This window comes from Spermophilus citellus (assembly GCF_964194105.1).
Source record: "Spermophilus citellus genome assembly, chromosome: 8".
NCBI classification, from domain to species: domain Eukaryota; kingdom Metazoa; phylum Chordata; class Mammalia; order Rodentia; family Sciuridae; genus Spermophilus; species Spermophilus citellus.
In genome coordinates this window covers 40447886-40466960 of record NC_138189.1, presented here as the reverse complement: position 1 = coordinate 40466960, position 19075 = coordinate 40447886, and the positions used below count along the sequence as shown (strand labels likewise).

At 46.2% G+C, this 19075-nt stretch overlaps 2 protein-coding genes across 2 annotated transcripts in view; one reads left to right on the top strand and one right to left on the bottom strand.

The window, feature by feature from the left end:
- The window catches only part of SCFD2 (sec1 family domain containing 2), a 416855-nt gene extending 406979 nt beyond the window's left edge, over window positions 1-9876 (top strand). Inside the window, exon 9 of the mRNA XM_081303332.1 lies at window positions 5293-9876. Within this exon, the coding sequence (XP_081159458.1) occupies window positions 5293-5385 (93 nt within the window). The 3' untranslated portion in view covers window positions 5386-9876. The remainder of the gene's footprint in view (window positions 1-5292) is intronic.
- A 3262-nt stretch (window positions 9877-13138) lies between these two features.
- RASL11B (RAS like family 11 member B) lies at window positions 13139-17534 on the bottom strand. The gene is made up of 4 exons (XM_081304165.1): window positions 17190-17534; window positions 16554-16610; window positions 15415-15491; window positions 13139-14612 (listed from the first exon to the last, which is right to left on the bottom strand). The coding sequence occupies exons 1-4, from the start codon at window positions 17329-17331 to the stop codon at window positions 14142-14144; spliced, it is 747 nt and encodes a 248-aa protein (XP_081160291.1). The 5' UTR covers window positions 17332-17534; the 3' UTR covers window positions 13139-14141.
- Between the last annotated feature and the right edge of the window lie 1541 nt (window positions 17535-19075).

The window sequence follows — 19075 nt, the reverse complement described above, 5'->3', positions numbered from 1 at the left end:
ACAAAAAATGCAAATACACAATTTGCACACAACTTCTGGGGTTCAAGGAGAACTAAATCCTGCTCTAAAACCTGCTTCCAGGTTATTTTTAAATCGATGAGAAGCCCCAGGGAGGGAGGTGAGTAAATTTAAAAACACCAACTCCACCTACAAAAAATCAGAAGGGACAGAAGATGATCTGAGTCTCACACTTCCAGGCTCTTGGGGAGCCTGAAGCACAGCACACCGAGATTGGGACAAGATGAAAGCAGGTCAAATGGTTTACGAGGAATTTTCCAAAAAAAGAAAATCTATTGCCCCATTGGTGTAAGATCAAACCCTTTTACAATTAAGACAGGTGTGTGAGTGTGTACGTGGGTGTGTATGCACGCACAAGAATTAGACGGTGCCTCCAATATGATATGTGCTCAAAAAATAGTTCTTCAAGTCAATGAATATGCATAGTGGTGCCTGTGCTTATGTGGGTTACTTTTGGTGGGGGAAAAAAATCTCTCAAGAAAGAGAAAGGAAGAAAACAAAATTATTCCCTGCTTCTTTTGATTCCCAGTGTTAGAAATCAGAGGATTATGAGCATCCAAATCCTAGACTTTCCTGCTTCCTCCACATTCAGCAGAAATAGAACAGCAAGATGCTGGCACCTGCAAATTATATCAGATGAGGAGGGTTGAGCAAGAGAGTGGGCTGGGTGTCTCTGGGGGCTGGGCTGCTCCTGGTGCTGAGAGCAGGGCATCTTAGAGCAGAGTGCCACCAGCATGGGGCCTGGAGGCTGCTGGAGGGGGGAATCAGTTCCCTGGCTCTGGGGAACGTAATGTCCTTGCCCCTGACTCAGTCAGCCAGCACAGTTTTTTTCATGTCAGATTTCTGCTGTGTCCCAGATGCCTGTTGTAAATGAAGGATCTCCATATCCCAACACTCCACCATGGAACTGCTAGCCACACTTAGTGATGCCCTGCAGGAGGGGGGGGCGGAGAAGAAGGGCAAAGACACAAAAGGGGGACAAAGGAGTAGACAACTCGGAGACCAGGAGTGGCCTGGTGGCCAGGACAGGGGCCGCCCTGGGTTCTGCGTTAGTGCTCTCACTGCCTAATAGCAGGCCATTCTCTAAAAGGACATTAGAGATAATATTTAATTTGTCTCCTGTCACCCACTTGATGGCTGTGTTTTAAAAACCCAAGTGTCATCTGATAGGCCTGTCTGGGCTCTTCTGAGCATTTTCTTTTTCATTTTTGAGTCTTTTTTCCTTCCCCATTTGGAGTCCATTTGTGCAGAAGTGGCTTTAGTTGAACCAACTAGAAAAATACTTAAAAGCAGTCTGAATGTCAAAAATGCCTAAGATGAAAAAATACTTAAGGGTCCCTATCATACTGCGTGTGAACTTAGCCGGGGGACCCCACTTGCTCTTTAATAGGAATTTTTGATGAGTAGATTTTTGTTGAATTCATGTGAAAACCAGAGCCATTGAAGCATCTTTTCCCAGAACTTCTCTGAGTGAAAACCTTCCTGTTGACCATTGCTAAACTCCCTGCCTCCTTCGCTGTATGGTTTCTGTTCATCAATTCTTTATGAACTCACTAAATCAGGGACCTGCTCTGTATCAGGAACTGTGCTAAGAAGCCCATGGAGAAATGGAGAAAGCTGTGAATTATAAACCACCATGAGGACACAGTCTTGGGGGAGGGTAGTCTGGGAAGACTTTCTGGAGGTGGTGACACCTGAGCAGAGTGAAGGACAACTGCGATGTCTTCAGCCAAAAAGTAGGGAAACCGTTTTCCAGATTTTTTAAATTGTGCCTGAAGAGCCAGTTACAAAACTGCTAATAATTTGGGGTGTCTGGAGCATGGACTGATGGTGAGGGGTGTGAAGACAGGGGGTGGGGTGTGAAGAGCTGAGCTAGGAGCCGATTCTGAAGCCTGGAAGACTCTCCAGACAGCTGGGCTTATCAAAGGGCAGTGAGGAGGCGGAGGATTTGAAGCCTATGAGTAATACCCTCAGATTTACACTTGGTGGAGAAGAAGGTTCTGGCAACTCCACCTCCCCTGCATCGCCCTAGTGACAGCAGGGGCTACACAGCAGAGGAAGGGCAGCAAGAGGAGTGCAGCAGAGGAAGCAGATAGTGAGGGTGGCGATGGTGGTGATGGTGTTCAAGACGGTGATAGAACCGCCATCTGGAGCCTGCTGTGTTCAATGTTTTACACAGTTGTTCCCATTTGATCCTCATAAAAATTATACCTAACAGATGAGGAAACTGAGGCTCTGCGTGATTAAACAACTTCTCCAGGGTCAGCTGGGTTCCAGCTCCAGTTGGTTGCTCCTGAACCTTTACTCTTAACCTCTTACTCCTGGGAAGAATCCAAGAAAGCCTGGCTTTCTCCCATCCTCAAAGGCCACCTAACCGACTTTATGAGCTGCCTCTGTTTTCCATCTGTTTCTTTTCACTTCTCCACAGAGTGGGCCACAGACACTCTGGTTTAGCTCTCACTAAGCTGTTGCCTGGGGTGTGTGTAAATTCTTGCTTGTTTAGATGTGAGGCACCTGGTATTTGGGTGCCAGCTCAGTGGTGGACAGTGAATCCACAGTCTCTGTCGGCTATGGTCAGGAGCCCAGCGTGCCACCTCACTCTCAGGTGTTCAGTTATTGCTGCTCTTGAAATGTTGACATTAACTGAATCTCCAAGTTCCTCAATTCTGCCAGCAAACTTTACCACCTTGGAGACTCGCTGCCCCCACTCACACCCATGAGGAATCCGCTAACTTTATATTAGAACCAAGGACATCAGGACAGCAGGGGCTGGCTGTATGATGGGGACTGGCAAGTCACAGGGGGTGCTGCCTTGCTAGACCTTTTGGTATATTAATCATTACTGGCCTCTCTTACCTCAGAAGACTCTGCTTCCAGAGAGTGTGCAAAGAATTTTTGCCTTTATGTGTGCATTTTTAAATGGGCTTCCTAATTGTGTTCTGTGAATCCCTAGGAGTCCACCAACCTCTCCTAAAACTGCATTTGAAAAGTTATATATGAACATATGTGTATTTTTCTAGAGAGTTCTTAACTTACATAATATTCAAAAGGAGGCTTGTGACCCAATCAAAAAAAAAAAAAAAATCAGTAAAACAGCAGCTGACGCTTGCTGAGCACTTTCTGTGCTCTCCACACGGGAGCTTATGTAATCCTCATGACAATCCTGGGAGCTCAGGCCATTCTTTTCCTTCTGTGATAGCTGAGGCGAGGAGACTTGAAGTTAGGCTACAGTAGCCTATCAGCAGTGAAGTTGGGATCACTCAGGGTCTGCAGTGGGCTCTGGCCTGGTAGCCACCATCACCACTCACCTGCTAGACCTGGTGCAGACCTGGGATAAAAAGAGACCCTCTCCAGGCCCACAGTGTCTAAGCCACACGCGTGGGTGATAAGGGGATGCTAATATTTGCTCAGTGTCCTCAAATACTCTTTGTCTGCTTTCAAGGAAAAATGGCAAGCACAAATTCCATGGGTTTTTTCCTGCCAAAATACCATTCAGCCGTAAGACATTAGCCATCTATTTTTTTTAATGATTATCTTTCAAGAACAAGTAAACTGTATGTTTCCAATAACTAGTGTTTTTTCTTAAAAAAAAAAAAGACAAAACTTTATTAAGCTTTTAAAAGTTGTTTCTTTAACAAGAAAATGATGAAAGACCTCCTTTTCTCCTTTCTTAGTTCCTTCCACTTTTCCTCCATGCGGGAATGTAGACTTTGTTTTCATCAGCGAACCAGCTGAAATGGGATCTGGTCACTTCACTGTTTTGAACAGTGAACTGAGGACTATTTTGGGGGATGAGAAGCAGGGGATGGGATGTGTCCAGGCCAACTTGCTCCCCTCCAAATTGGCAGGGCCAGGCAGTATCGCCAGGTGAAGCTCAATCATGCTGCTACCCTGGAATCCCCTTCACTCAGACGCTGGCTTGGGAAATTCCAACTCTAGTACCACCTCCCCCATTTCCCATAGTCACCTCCTTGCTGAGGGGGTTACAGCACCTGCGTGGGCAGAACCTCACTGGACACTTACCAAGCATACCACACCCCCCACCCAACCCTAGGATCTGGTTTTCCTAGTGTTCCAGAGAGAAACCCACCCCAGGGTGAAGTCCAGGCTGAGGGAGCTGGAAGCATCACCCACCAAGGGGCCAGAGAGCCCAAAGGTCCATGTGGACTAGAGGAGCAGAGCAGCCATGCCCAGAACCTTGGTGATAGATAGGTGATCCTGGAGCCTCAACGGCTCCTGACTTACCCACTTACTTATGTCCTGGAAAAGCTCCTTAACCTTTCTGTACTTTGTTTTTCTGTCTACAAAATAGGAATAATAACCCTATTCCATAAGGGTATGCTGAGGAATTAAATGGAGATTAGAGATAGTCCTCAGAACCTGGTGTAGCATAAGAACTATTGAACATCAGCTGAGATCATCAGCATGATTATCACAGACTGAATTACGTTTCCCCCTAAAAAAGAGATGTTGAAGTTCTAACCCCATCCTCTAAGACCTGTGAATGTGACCTTATTTAGAAATGTGGTCTTTGCAGATGATTGAGTTAAAATGAGATCATTCACATGGACTCCAATTCAATATGAATGTGTCCAGATAGAAAGGAGAATTTGGACACAGTGGCAAACATGAGTTGAGCGGAAAACATGTGAAAACACAGAGAAGTGAGAAAAGGATGTGGACCGGATTCTCCGTGCAGCCCTTAGAAGGAACCTACCTTGTCAGTTGATCTTGGGCTTCTCATCTCCAGAACTGTGGGACAGGAGATTTCTGTTATTTAAGCCATTTGGCTTATGATATGGAGAAACTAATAGAGTCATCATTGTCATCCCCAACAACAGCATTCCCCACCTTGGGTTCAACTCCATTTGCTCCCTTCAAGGAGCAAAGACTTCCTGAAAGTAGAAGAAACCTCAATATTGAGGTCAAAATCCTGCATGGGAAGGCCACCATTCAATTCAGCAGCAAGGTGGTGGCTGGGCCCAGCCGCTCCAGTGCACCCAGGGTTCCTCTTAGCTGTTCTTGGTACCACATTGGTTAAAGGTCTTGTAAACATCCCAGCTGTCCCACAGGCCACCTTCCCCAGACTGCATCCCTCCTTCCATCCAGGACACTGGCACCAGGTGGTGTTCAACCTGTACCTTTTGCTTTTTTCATTGAGGTTCTCTCCACACCCCTCCAAAGACACGCATTTGCATTTTTATTTCTCATCATCTAATAACCCAGCATTGACCTTCCTAATTTCTGCTGTGTGTTTGCCCTTCCTGTTGTTAGGTGATCCTACTGTCCACACGGCTCCTGAAGCCACTTAACATTCCCGAGCTGTTATTTGCAACTGATCGACTACATCCAGACCTTGGTTTCTGACAACTGCTAAGAAGATAAGACCTGCCCAAGCTGGAATACCAATACCGTCATCTGTCCCCATTCCAGATATGCCTCCAAAACCAGTGTCCCTGTTGCTAATTGTGGGTATGACCACATTCTGCCGGAATAGTCTTTTGATAACTGAGCAGCGAGGTACTCTGTTTGGATTGCTCGTATATTTTTTTAAGTTGTTTTTTTCATTTTTCTAAAAGTGTCAAGTTCTCTTTAGCTGACCTAATAGTGATAATTTCCATTTGTCCTTCACTCTTTATTTGTGATTCTTCCTGTAAGTTCATTAATTCTAAATAAAAGCCTGTTGGTAAGTGTGGGTAGATGACAATGAGTCTTTTGATCTGAATTGGCCAAGAAAAATTTAGGCATGCTTTAGAATTATGAGTGTGAGGAAAGTTTGCTTTTCTTTAAGATTACATAACCGAGGAGGGCATGCTGCAGATGCGTCTGAGGCTCTGTTTCTCCCTTGATCTGAAACAATTCTGAAAAGGCGGGCAAGGGGAGGGGTGGCGCTGGGGCAGCCTCTGTGTGCTGTAAATCATGCTGCCTAACAAAGGGCCACATTGTTCCAGCCTGCTGGCTAGGCAGAGCTGCCAGGCTCCTTAGAACAGCAGTGGGAGAGAGGGCGAGGGGAGCGCTGTCCTTGCCTAGAGGTTTCCTCCCCCTACAGGAAGGCCCAGTAGAAGAGATCTTGCCCAGGGAGTCTAGATCAGGACCTCGACCCCCACGGCCTTTATGATTTCAAGTTCCTAATTAAATATATATCTTTTCTGTAAGTTTAAATTTTCTTTCTGGCTGAAGTAGAAAAACCCAGACCCACCTAGTGAAATTATATGAGAACCCTAGGGAAAAAGAAAAGAAAGACCAAAAAATAAAAAAAACCTGCTTGGAACCCAGACATTTATAGGTGTACAATTGGTGGAAATTTCTGGCATCTCTAAAAGATGTTTGAAACAAGAGAATAAAGCTGAAAAAGTTTCTGACATGAACTGAACAGGTGGAGGAAATAAAACTAAACCACAACACTCATTTATCTGATTTTAGTTCTCTAAAAAGTATTTAATTAAAAAAAATATTTTTTAAACTGTGAAGATTTTTTATAGAAATGGACATTCATTTTCTTACCCCTCACTCTAGTTCTTTGTTGGTGCAAAATATCGGAGACCTCAGTCTGGGGATGTGGCTCAAGCGGTAGCGTGCTCGCCTGGCGTGCACAGGGCGCTGGGTTCGTTACTCAACACCACATAAAAATAAAAATAAAGATGTTGTGTCCACCAAAAACTAAAAAATAAATATTTAAAAAATATATCAGAGACCTCATATACTTATTTATTTTTTATCGTGCTAGTCTAAAAGTTATCAGAATGAGGAAGAAAGTGGCAGTAGCCCCAAAGATATTATGATGTTAGCAGAGGCTAGTATTTTATAAAATGGTATAATTAGAAGAAACCTGTAATATAATTCAAATCTGAATTCATTCTCACATGTTGAGTGAGCACCTGCAATAACATTCCAGGCCCTCTATTAGGTTCCCAAACATGGTTATGCATGAGGAGACACATCCCTGACTCAGTGGCACTCCCAGAATAAGCAACTAGTGCTTCCTTTGTGCCTGGGCCCTATGTGAGTATCTTCTCAAGGTTAAGTTGCAAACCATATGCTTACAGGCAAAGGAAGCTTTCTAGAAATATAGAACCAAACTCCTAACAAGGTTACCTCTGGGGGAAAATGTCCAATGGGAGGGCTATGAAAAGAGGGAGTCTCGCTTTCTGTATACTTCTGTATATTTTTTTTTAATACCAAACTTGTATTTTTGTTTGGTATTAAAATTTAAATTTAGAGTGTGGTCAGTGAAGAGGACTGAACCCAGGGGCACTTTCCCACTGAGCTACATCCCCAGTCTTTTATATTTTTTTACTGAGACAGGATCTTGCAAAATTGCTGACGCTGGCCTTGAACTTGTGATCCTCCTGCCTCAGCTGCCCCAGTAGCTGGGATTACAGATGTGTGCCACTGCACCTGGCACTTTAGTGACTTCAATTGTATTTTTACAAGTTATTTTTTTATATTACAGAAGAACATTCAAAATCTTCTACTTTTATATAATAATAGGAGAAAGTGACTAATTATAAGTGTTACTATGTAGTAGTCCTGAAAATGGTCTCAATACTGCATTAAACATGGCCACATTAAACATGGCCTAGTCTCTCAGTGGTGGGGAGAAAGTGCTGTTTACAATCTGTTTCCATCACTGATTGGAGGAACTGAGCCAGCGAACAAGCAGACGGCAGAAGGCTTTGGAGGGAAGGTGAAATGGAAGAAGTGAGTCTTAGCCAGTTTGCTTTGAATAAGAAGGCAGGAGGCACAGGACTGGACACAGCTGATTGGTTAAAAAGCAGGAACATCATAGAAACTTGGTATAAATCCCACAAAGGGCCTTCAGTAAATAAGGAAAAAGATGATGGTTCAGGAAATGGAGCACTGTCCCTTTGGCACATCTTGGAACCTCTTGGAACCACTGTCCCTCTCGGAAGTTCTCTGCTACTGTTTCTGTGCTCATTTCTCAGGCAAGGGAGGGGCTGCCAATTACCTTCTTCACCTACTACAAAGGAACAGAGTACAGAACAGAACTCCGAAGCCTTCTCAGGGTCAGTTCTGCCACTAAGAGCAATATGGATCCCTCCAAGCCTGTTTCTGCATCTGTAAAATACAGATAATAATAGTACCACCTCTTGGGAGGCATGCTATGGAGCCATTGCTTACACAATGGCTTAGCGTGTGACCCCCCCCCCCCGCCCCGAGCAATGTCTGTCTTTACTTCTGAAGTCACCAATGAAATTACTTTACAAAATGCTAAAGTGTCAGGAGGAGAGCAATAATAAATGAAGAAAAAGTTTGAAGGCACTCTGGAGATGAAAAATGGAGGATATCTTGGTCCAGTACATTTTCAAGAGGAGATAACCCTGACAGCAGTATTGGTAGCCCAGTCTCATGGCTACATTCCAGTTCCACTTCTTTCACTTAGTGGTTCACTTTTCCTGGTCTTAGCTGACAGTGACATCGGAGGACAATGGGCCTACTACACTGGGTTGTGGCAAGAATTAAAAGAGCTGATGCACATGTAGCAGGAATATGGCATGAGGTAAGCTCATTCACTAGAGTCACCACCGTCGGTGATTAATGTCTGCTTACTCGTGCAGGGCCATTTGTCTCCAAGAGTCCTTTCTCCATCACTACCATTACTCAGAAATAGTTATAGAGAATCTGAGATTGACATCTGAGTTACCATTTCACCCTTATCCAAATGTGTCCATTTGTCATTGGGATGAGGGTTCCGAGGAGATCCCCAAAAGGCAGGTGGACTTGAACTTAGCCATTAGGGTTCTTGAAGTTGTCACAGAAAGGAATTTAAGGACAGGTCAAAGTGAAGCACATACTGAACTTATTGAGAAAAAGAAAGAAGTCCACACTGAGAGACAGAGTAGAGCACAGTGATGGCACCATCTTAACCAGGCACATTCCACATGTGAGATCAACAGTACAGGGACATGACCTAAGAGGGTGTTTTTATTTCTCCTTTGTGTTGGTAACTGGGCATGACTGCTGCCAGTCGGGGGTCATTTACTGCCATTTGACCATTATCAGGACAGGGTATTCTTTTTCTTCTTTGTTATGCTTTGTAAACGCAGCATAGTATTGGTGTACCTGTGGACAAGGTCTAATAATTGATTTAATAGTGCTGTTTGATCAGGGCATGTGAAAGTGACTTGTAAATCTGAACTTCAAATTATGCTACTCTTGTGTTGTCCCGCCTGTCTCCTTTCTACCCATCCTCATGCCTCTATCCTATGTCCTATGTGACATTCTGAGGGGATCACCCACCCCATGTCAGCCACCCAAAGGTGACATGAAATGCAGAGCTGAGTGGTAGTGCTGTTCCTCCTGTCTCAGGCCTGGCGTGAGTGTTTACCACCTGAACTGGCTGGCCAGAGTCAATGCCGACATACAAATGCAAATCTCCTGCCAAGGACCTCACAGGCCACTTTTTATAAACACAGTAGATAAAGGTGTAAATACTTTGTAGCAATTGACTTGTACTTTTGTAAGCCTCTTTCTGGAGCTCCTCTGCAACAGAGTCTGGCAGAGCTCCAGAACTACTCAGCCCAGCATGGTCCCCAGGGCCAGGCCTATGCAAATATTCTGCTTCTCCTAGGGCCCCTACTTACAGCCACATTTAAATAACAAAGAATTCCATCAAGCTCCCCGCCCCCAAGACCACTATTATTTATTTTACCCTGGTTACCAGAAACCAAATCTTAATAACAAATAATCCAGTATTATAAACATTGTCTTCAGGGCTGGGGATGTGGCTCAAGCGGTAGCGCGCTCGCCTGGCATGCGTGCGGCCTGGGTTCGATCCTCAGCACCACATACCAACAAAGATGTTGTGTCCGCCGAGAACTAAAAAATAAATATTAAAAATTCTCTCTCTCTCTCTCTCTCTCTCTCTCTCTCTCTCTCTCTCTCTCTCTCCTCTCTCACTCTCTCTTTAAAAATAAATAAATAAACATTGTCTTCATCCTGCTCAAGAAACATCAAGAAACTCCATCTCTGTTTTCAAAGGAATTTAAGGAGACAAAACAAGATGATGGGAGGTTTGAAGACTATGTGAGAAGAAGGCATTGAGTGGCTGGGGTCTTGCCATCATCAGCAATAACTGTAATCCAGTTCTCTTCTCAAATTCGGGAGTAATGAGGACAATAAGAACTTTCTGGAATCTTCTCTTTAGACTTTCAAGGGAGTGCCAACAACACCAGTTTTCCTGGATTATTTATTGTAACCAGACAAGCTCCATGATTCCTTCTGGGCTGTGTCCCCACCCCCACCCCCTCTTGCTCTGGGCCTGTCGTGAGTTTTCTCTACAGAGACTTCTGAACCATCCCATCTCCCCTAAGCCAAGTCTGGATCACAGTTTCCCAACTACTCCTTTGTGGGCATTTGCCCACAAGCTTGTTCATTTGCCCAGAAAATAGATTTCTTTTTTTCCCTCTTGGGGTGTAAGATGAATGTTGAAATCCCATTTTTCTCCTAAACAAGGGTCTCTCTATAAACACATCCATAGCTCCTAAGCCTTGGGGTTAAGAGCTGGCCAGGCGGGCAAATCAGCCAGTCCTGTGTCTGCACAGCCCCTGCTTGGCCTGCCGCAGAGGCTGCAAATGGTTTTGATTTGAGGCAGGGAGGAAACTCGAAAGCCAAACATCACGACAGACATGGGTCCGGCTGGTTCTTAGACAGATGGGCTGTGTGGCCGCCCCTCCTGCCTGGACATCTTTATTACCGAGGGGGCTGGAGGCCAGCAGCAGCTGGCTGATAGCAAGAGCAGATGTGGCCTAGCCCCAAAGAGGGACTGGGCCAGGGAGGAGCCAGGAGCAGAAAGAAGCAGGCCCAAGCCAGAACAGAGTGGGGAAGGCAGGTCCCTGGTGGAGTCTAATTCAAGGAACAGGACCAGCGCCCCGAGTTTTAAGCTGTGGCATCAGAAGAACCTGGGATAGAGTCCTGGATCTGCCACTTCAGAGCCTGGCTGGAAACTTGGTTCTTGTGAACCTCCCATTTTCTTTTTAGGAGAAGAAACTAAAGATGCATGGTAGAATGGTAGAAAATGTCTGTTATTTCAAACCTCCCACCATGCCCAGCACCTAGATGTTCAGTAAACACAGTGGAAGCAGTTATTGTCACCATCTATGTAGCCCTAAGTGGGCCATCTCTGAGCCTCAGTTTTCTCATCTTTAAAATGGAAGTGATAGTACCTTTCTAAGAATTCTTCAAAAAATTACAAGAGAGCATGTGTAATGTGGCATGTTGTAAACATTCAATAAATTTGAATTTGAATTCCTTCCCCTTCTCTACTGCCCCACACCCAGACACATCCACACCCCTGCCTTCCCTTGCCAGGTGGCAAAGGAGAGATTTCCCTGCCCCAGGAGGGAGAGGGCTGATTTTCAGAGCCAGCTGATTATAGCTTAGAAAATTTTAGAAATGGAGGGGATGAAATGATGAGAAACAATACTAATCATAAAAGAGATAAGAAAAATAATGAAACATGAGGTTGAACTCAGAAAAGAAAACATGGCATATTCCACAATTATAAATAGTGGAGTCAGCCTGAGATGGTGGCAGAACTAGGCCCTGGGTGGTTTCTGGCTGGGACTCTGTCTCTGTGTCTACCTCTGTTCCCCATTCCCCACCCCCAATAGCCTGAAACACACCCCTGTATCCCTCTAAATCGACTAAAGCTGGAACATGGAGATGACATGTGAGACCCAGTTCTGTGCAGGGGTGAGGAAGTGAGGAGCAGAGGCCAGGGATGCAGAGGTGCAGCACACACCCAGCACGGGAGCAGAGGAGGCCAGCAAGATGCAAACAGAGGTGTGGAGCTGATCAAAAGGAAGGGGAAGCAGCATGGCAGTGACAAATGCAAAGGCACCTTTGCCACAGAAAGCCACCCACAGGGAAGCTTTTACCTCCTTTCATTCTGGAACCTGGGGAAGAGACCCTGTGAAAAAATATACAGATTAACCTCCCACTCACTGGTCATTGTTAACACAACCACGCAGAATGAGAATAAATGAAGGGAGAGGACTCCAGTCAGAGATTGTTGGCTCTGCCTTTGTACTGAGATGTTTTTAGTCTCCTCTTGGAAACTTTTCCTCTCCCTGCTCCCAATATATGCACCCTTGAGGTGAGGTGAGACTCCAAGTGCATATGAGGAAGCTTTGGAGCATCACCTGAGCATCAATGTCAAGAACAGTCAGAATTTTCCTCCAAGAAAACAGATTTGAAAATCGGGGTCCACATGATAGTAGACCCCAATAGCTAGTCACAGTGGCTGCTCCCCTGACACTACCACCCAACCTATGCAGCAATATCATGAGAACATTGAATATATTCAGAAAACACGGATTCAGGTCCTCTCTTATGAACCTGAGGACACCACTCAAAACTCAGAGTGCATTTTTCTCATTTGCAAAATGGTGTTATCACCTCCCCCACCCTTCTCACAGGGTTGCCCCAGGATTGAACAAGATCAGGTATGTGAAAACCCTACTCAAATAGAAGGTGCGATTATTTGCCCACAAAGATGGTGACTCACTTAGCTTGCATGAAAAAGGCTTCCAGGCCCAGGTGGGAGCAGGTAAGAGGCCCAGCGGTCATCACACACACACTGGCAGAAAGCTCTGTGGAAGTGCCTCTGAGCAGCCATACATTGGTGGCTGTGAGCTTTCCAGTGAGAATAAAGTGTATTTTTAGAACTGCGTACCCAAAGAGGCTTACCAAATAAATCACATAGAGAAGCACTGATCTTGTATAGAAGCATTTCTACCCTCGAGGATTTGCTGCGAGATTCACATAGTAAGACATTCGTCTTAGATTTACCTGGAAGACCATGAAGGAAATGAATAGACATAAGCTACTCTGGAGAATAAATAAAGTGCCAAACAAATTGCAGTCCACAAAACTCACAGGTTGTGGCCCTTCAGTTCTTCAACTTGTTCTGTAAGTCTAAATTTCATCATCTATAAAATGGAGATGCTAATAAAAGACACTTAAGAGATAACCCTGAAAGGTGTATAATGACTGATTCAACATGCCCAAGAAATAGAAGATACTGAGTGATGTTTTATCTGAAAGGCAGAGGGTTAAAATTTCAATAAAGACCAAGTCAGATGTCTGCTCTTTTAAAATCAGATTTATTGTACATAAAATAAATTAATTACAGTTTCAGCCAAAACATGAGTGGCTTTTTAAAGTGCATCTGTGGTAGGGGATTTGGTGGGTAGCCACGGCATCTGGTCACTTTCTGCAACATAGTGTTTTGTACGTTAGCCACCCAAAGCCACGATTCAGCCAGGCTGAGGAATCAACCTAACATCATTGCCGTGAGCCACTGAATTGAATCACACCAAAATCAATTGACAAGTTTTGTTTCTGTGTACTTCAAGCAACAATTTAAAAAAAAAAAAAAACCAAACTACACAGTCTCACAATTAGTCTGTCTGAGTTTCGGTTGTTTTGAGTTCACAGCTATTCACACATGTCCAACCAGGCATGCCCATTCTGTGTCAGGAGAGCCAGCACCTTCCTGAAAACCACAGCTTATGCTGTCTGTATACAGAATATTTTGGCCCAAAAACTCCACCTTTTGTGTGTGTGTGGTGTTGGTGGGAGAGCCTCCTCCTTGTTCTTAAAGAAATCTGGGTATCCTTCAAGTTTGAAAGGTATTCTGTAAGGAAGGGTGTTCCAAAAATGCAAATCATACTGATCCAACAGGAAAGGGGGAGGGGGAGAAAGAAAAAAAAGGGGGCTGTGAATGCTTAATTTGTTCTTTCCTTCCCACTATTAATCACATCAATATATTTGGTGAAACTACAACTGACCATCATTTACAAGGCAAAGAACAAAAGCCAAAGCCAGTCTGCTCCCCTCTTCACTCGAAAGGGAAAGACACAGTATATGTCACATAATTTAGAGCGGCTCAATGGGCTCACTCAAGCCTCATCCATCTGTCCTCCTGTCCCCTGCTCCAAACAACACTTCCTTTTCTGTAGTAGTTCCTTAGGCCCTCTGGGCACCTCTGCTCCAGCCCTTTCTGGAACCATGAATTACATCCAACATCCAACATTCCTGCACTGGAAGAACCTCAGGCCCTCTTCCCGGGAAGACCAAATCCCCTGGGGTGGCCTGCTTCAGACAGAGGTGACAGTTCTCACTTTGGCAGAGAGAGCTTGCTTGAACCTCCTCTTCAGGTCCTGCATGTTTGGTGACTTGGGCCTGGGAATGAGAGAGGTTCTTCGCTTCTCCGGTGTGCTGCTGGGCTGCTGTTTGTGACTCACTTCTTTGCATAGGACATGGAAAGCACTGTAGACATCATTGTAATTTTCACTGACAGACACTTCATAGAAGGAACAGCCTAGCACACTGGCCAGCTGAAGTCCAAGCTGAGGGTCAACCTGCTTGATGTGCAATAGGTCAGCTTTGTTGGCCACGACCACCACAGGCAGCCGGGTGCCCAGATGGAGCTGCTGGACATGCTGGTGGAGCTGGCCAATGAGTTCATAGCTCTTGTGGTCAGTAATAGAGAAAACAATCACCACGGCGTCTGCCCAGCGAATGCACCGATTCAGCTGTTCACTGCAACTCAGGCCATTCTCGTGGACCTGGAAGAGAAGGGCAGTTCCAGGGTGAATTGGAGTGCCAGTGCCGCACAGTACCCTGGCTTGGGTGGCTGGCAAATTCAAAAGAGCCCTTCACAGTAGTGCCGGGCTGCAGGTCATAAACAAGTTAGATCCCCACACACTCCAGCTTTCTTGACAATATGTTGATCCAGCTGCACAGAGTTGGAATAAATAACAGTGCAGCTCACCACACTCAAGTGGAAAATTGACCTGCAGAGAACTCCATGCAGAGAGACTTTGTAGTTGCACAAAATGGGAAATTAACTGGCTAGACAGTAAGTCTGGGGAAGTAAAGATAGGAGCTGGAAGCATTTAAACCTGGATAACTGCCCAGTTCTGGAGAGGGAGAAAAGAAAAAAAAAAAAAAAAAAAACACTAGCATGGCTCTTTTGTCTATAGAGTAACTTTCCATAACATAAAAGTGATTCCAAGTATTTGAGACTATACCTAGATATTTGGTTTTTAATGCCAAAAACACATATGTAAAAACTGACCTTTTTAACCATAGCAAGGAATCGCCGCCAATTCCAAGTGCTTGGTTTAGTCTTTCCTGCTGTGTTGAATCTTCCTAAGAGAAGGATTCTGCCTCTTAGCCAAATCTCCCAAATTAGGCCAGGCTAAGATTGACCATCAGCCAGATACAATTAATGTGTCAAATAACATGTAAAAGTCTAGACCTGACTCCTTAAGTCTTCTCCCCCTCCAGCTTGAGATACTCTGAGAACAACTGAACAGTTCCACAGTTAAACTCCCCTTTGACCTAGTAAGTCTCAATGCTTCTCACCTGAATACCTGGAGTATCCTGAACTTGAATCGCCAGGGTTTCACCTTCTATCTGGACTTGTCTGGTATAGAGATTACCTATGAAGGCAAACAAACAGACAAAAAAAAAAAGAGATTATGATCTTCCTTCATGTGCAACTTTAAAAACTTTTAAAACACATGTGTGTGTGGTGGGGGTGAATGTATGTTGCTGAGGAGAAGAACCTAGAGCCTTACACATGCTAGGCAAGTAGTTTACTACTGAGTTATATTCTCAACCCTAGAATGTTTCCTTGAAGAACATTTTGTTGCTCAGCCTGTGTGGGGTTTCTGTTTTAATATGTTACCATTCTTTGATAAGAAGTTTATATTTGGGCCATGAGATATAATGGCTCGGTAAGCAAATATGGTTAGTAATGCCCAGCTAACATCAAATGTAATAAAAATGTGGCACAACAATTATCAACTCTCCATCAAAGCAGAAGGCTACCGTATCTTATCTTGGGATGGCCTGCATAGTTCATTTCAAATAATCCCCTATAGGTACTTCATAGGCTCTACGGACTTAAACAATTTGCTAAAAGAGCATAGGTAGAAAGCCCTTAAGCCTCCCAGTGGCTATTCTTAATCATAGGGATTGAAATATTTGTCCTCTCATTTATTCAGGAACTCTCCTTCTAAAACTCTACCATCCAGTTATTTTCTTTGTTAAGAGAACTTTAGGTTTACAACTGATGTCCTTTGGCCTTTGCTTTAAAAGGTCACTTCTGAAAGGCAGCCAGCAGAGAGGAAGAGGGAGGGGGGGAGCTGGCCAATGTTTTTTATGACTTTTGCAGGCCTGTTTTGAAGGGAAAGGCCCTGGAGTACAAAGGGTGCTTCCAACTGGGGTCCCTATAGTTAAAACATACCAAGGAGAATACTTTCAGGCACTTGATAAAATGATGAATGGGCCTGGAATGGAATGAGGCAGATGGCAGGGTTTTTTTTGTTTTTTGGGGGGGTTTTTTGGCGGGGCGGGGGGATCGTATAAAGGACATGCAGAATTGTAAGTGCCAGAATCCTGATGCTCCCAGACTGTCACTCTGAAGGAACCTGCCTGGGAGGCACTGAGAAACGGGAATGGCAGTACCTGACAGCATCTTCCTCAACACATTTCCTCACCTGCGTTTCTTTCGTAGTCACCAATGAATCGTTTGGTGAGGAACCGGACCACCAGAGCTGCAGGTCAGAGAGAGGAAAGAGGGTTAACCCTGGGAATTGGATGACTCTCCACCCCACCCCCCATCTGGAAAACAACTTTCCTGGAGAAAGCCACAGCCGGCCACCGAAGGAAATTCCTACCCTGTACCTCCTTGACCCTTCTTCCAGACAGACAGGACGAAGGGGTAGCATGCCTGATGAATTATGGCTCTGCCAGCTGGGTCTTGTGGCCCACCCCCTCCTCTGAGTCCAGCTCAGCCACACCTAAGCCTTCCAGCAGCGAATGGTCCCCTAATTTTAGAGACCTCTGGGAGGGATTATGTTCACTAACTTCCCTTTCTCTGCTAGACATCGCCCAAGGCTCTAAACCCCAAAGATCTACTCCCATTGTGCTGGTAGTGGCCGGGAAATCATCTGGCCAATCTGGATCCCAGTCACCCTCATCTGCTGAAGCAATCCCGGCGGGACTGCGGGAGAGCGGTCCAGTTGCAGCTCCCACCTTTCCCCACGCCTGGTTAAGCCACAAATCTTGGCACGGGTCTCCCACGTCCTGCCCTGGAACTGCGCGCCCGCCAACTCCTGAGCGCGGGGACTCACCGGTCTTGCCCACGCCGCTGGCTCCCACCACGGCGATCTTGACCAGCCTGCGGCCGGCGGCCCCTAGGCAACAATCGGCGGCAGAGGCGCTGCCGGGGGCAGGGTACTCGGCTATGGTGCACATGTTCTGGATGAGGCGCATCGCCGCTCCAGCCGGGGCTGCACCACGCGCGCGGGACCGGACTTGCGGGGCGGGAGGAGGTCGGCGCAGTGCAGGAGTGGGCGCGGACGGGGCGCTCCGCGGTAAAGAAAACAAATTAAAAAGTAAGAAATGCGGGGAACCGGGCACAGAACCGAGAGAGCAGAAGCTCTGGGCTAGGACTGCACAACGGCGGCGCGCGCCTGGTTTTCTCCAAGGCCGGCCCCGCCCTCGCCCCCCGCGGCCAATCCCAGGGCCCTCTGCTCGAAGCCCCGCCCACAAGGCTGCTCCGCGCTCCCCGCGCCCCCGCGCCCCCGCGCCCCCGCGAGTGCCTGGAGACTGTGCCTGGGCCCCGTGAGGCGAGAGCAAAACCGGGCCGCGGGCGCGAGAAGAGCAACGTTTTGGCCGGAGAGCCCACCGCTGAGCCAATGGCGAGCGCCGGGCTGGGTCCAGCAGCGCCCGCAGTGGGCAGCTGCTGTGGCCGCGGGGTAGCGGGCGTCTCCGACTCTGGGAAATGTGCTGGCCCCGCGGCTGCGTGAGGGTATCCTGTTCTCTGTCTTCCTGGGGAGAGCGCGGCCCCAGGCTTCGAAGGGCATTCCCAGGCATCTTTCCTGAGCCCACCAACCCACCTGTCCCAGCATCCTGCTGACTTCTGGACTGCTGCTCCTACCTAGGGAACCTGCTCAGGGCAGTGCAGGACCTCATGGGTGTGATGAGCCTTTGGGGGACTGGAGCTCCCTCGCATTTTGCTGCCGGGCTCCCTAATTTAGGGAGTGATTGCACTGACTTGGATGCATCTGCGGTGGCACCCTGCATCATAAATTTTAGCTACGATTACAATAATTGGTCCCCATACCTACTCCCCTAAAATGTAATGTTTGACTTGGGGGCAAAATAGTATCACCCATTTTGCTCTAGATCCACTTTCTCTGTTGACAGCGCAGGCTGGCATGAAAACACACACACACACACACACACACACACACACAGCAGAGCACATGTACTGCCCCCAAGAGGCAAATCAAGAAGTAATTATAGAACAAGCTTTCTAGCGCCTCACACACATCACACCTCCTCCGGGGAACTATGAAATGGTAAGAAAACAGTTACCCCAAATGCAGTGTCTGTGGATGCCGACTCTGTTGGGAGGCAGAAACCCGAAAGGATCTGTATTTAGTCTCTGGGCACAAGACATCAGAAGAGTTAATTGAAAGTGGCTTAATGCCAAGGGAGGTGTAGGCCCTGCACTCATAAAATTTCGAGCTCCAAACCTTACATTCTCATCAGGGAAATGCATCTTCAGTGGCAAGCCAAATTCCTCCTCCAAGCAACCCTATGTAGCTGGAACTGACTGCAAAATACATCACCCTTCTCTCAAGCTGATCACCCCCATACACCCGTGCGGCACCCTCCTTCCAGCTTTTCTGGACCTCAGACGTCCCCAAGTCTTTTATCCTGTGGCATATTCCAGCAAATTCTGTGACTTGTGGCTATCCACATTAAAGGTTTAAATGTAAACGTATGATAAACCAATTCCCTTATCTTCACATCAGGCATCTAATTTGACCCCATTCCACCCTGGGTTTAACTGACCAGATATTTAGCAGAATTTACCAACCTGACCCAGTGAAGACTGTGATGCACTCTCTTGTCTCCAAGCTTAGAAGTTTGAAGGAATTTAAGGGGAAATAAAAAGATAATAATATTCTCTCTCTCTCTCTCTCTCTCTCTCTCTCTCTCTCTCTCT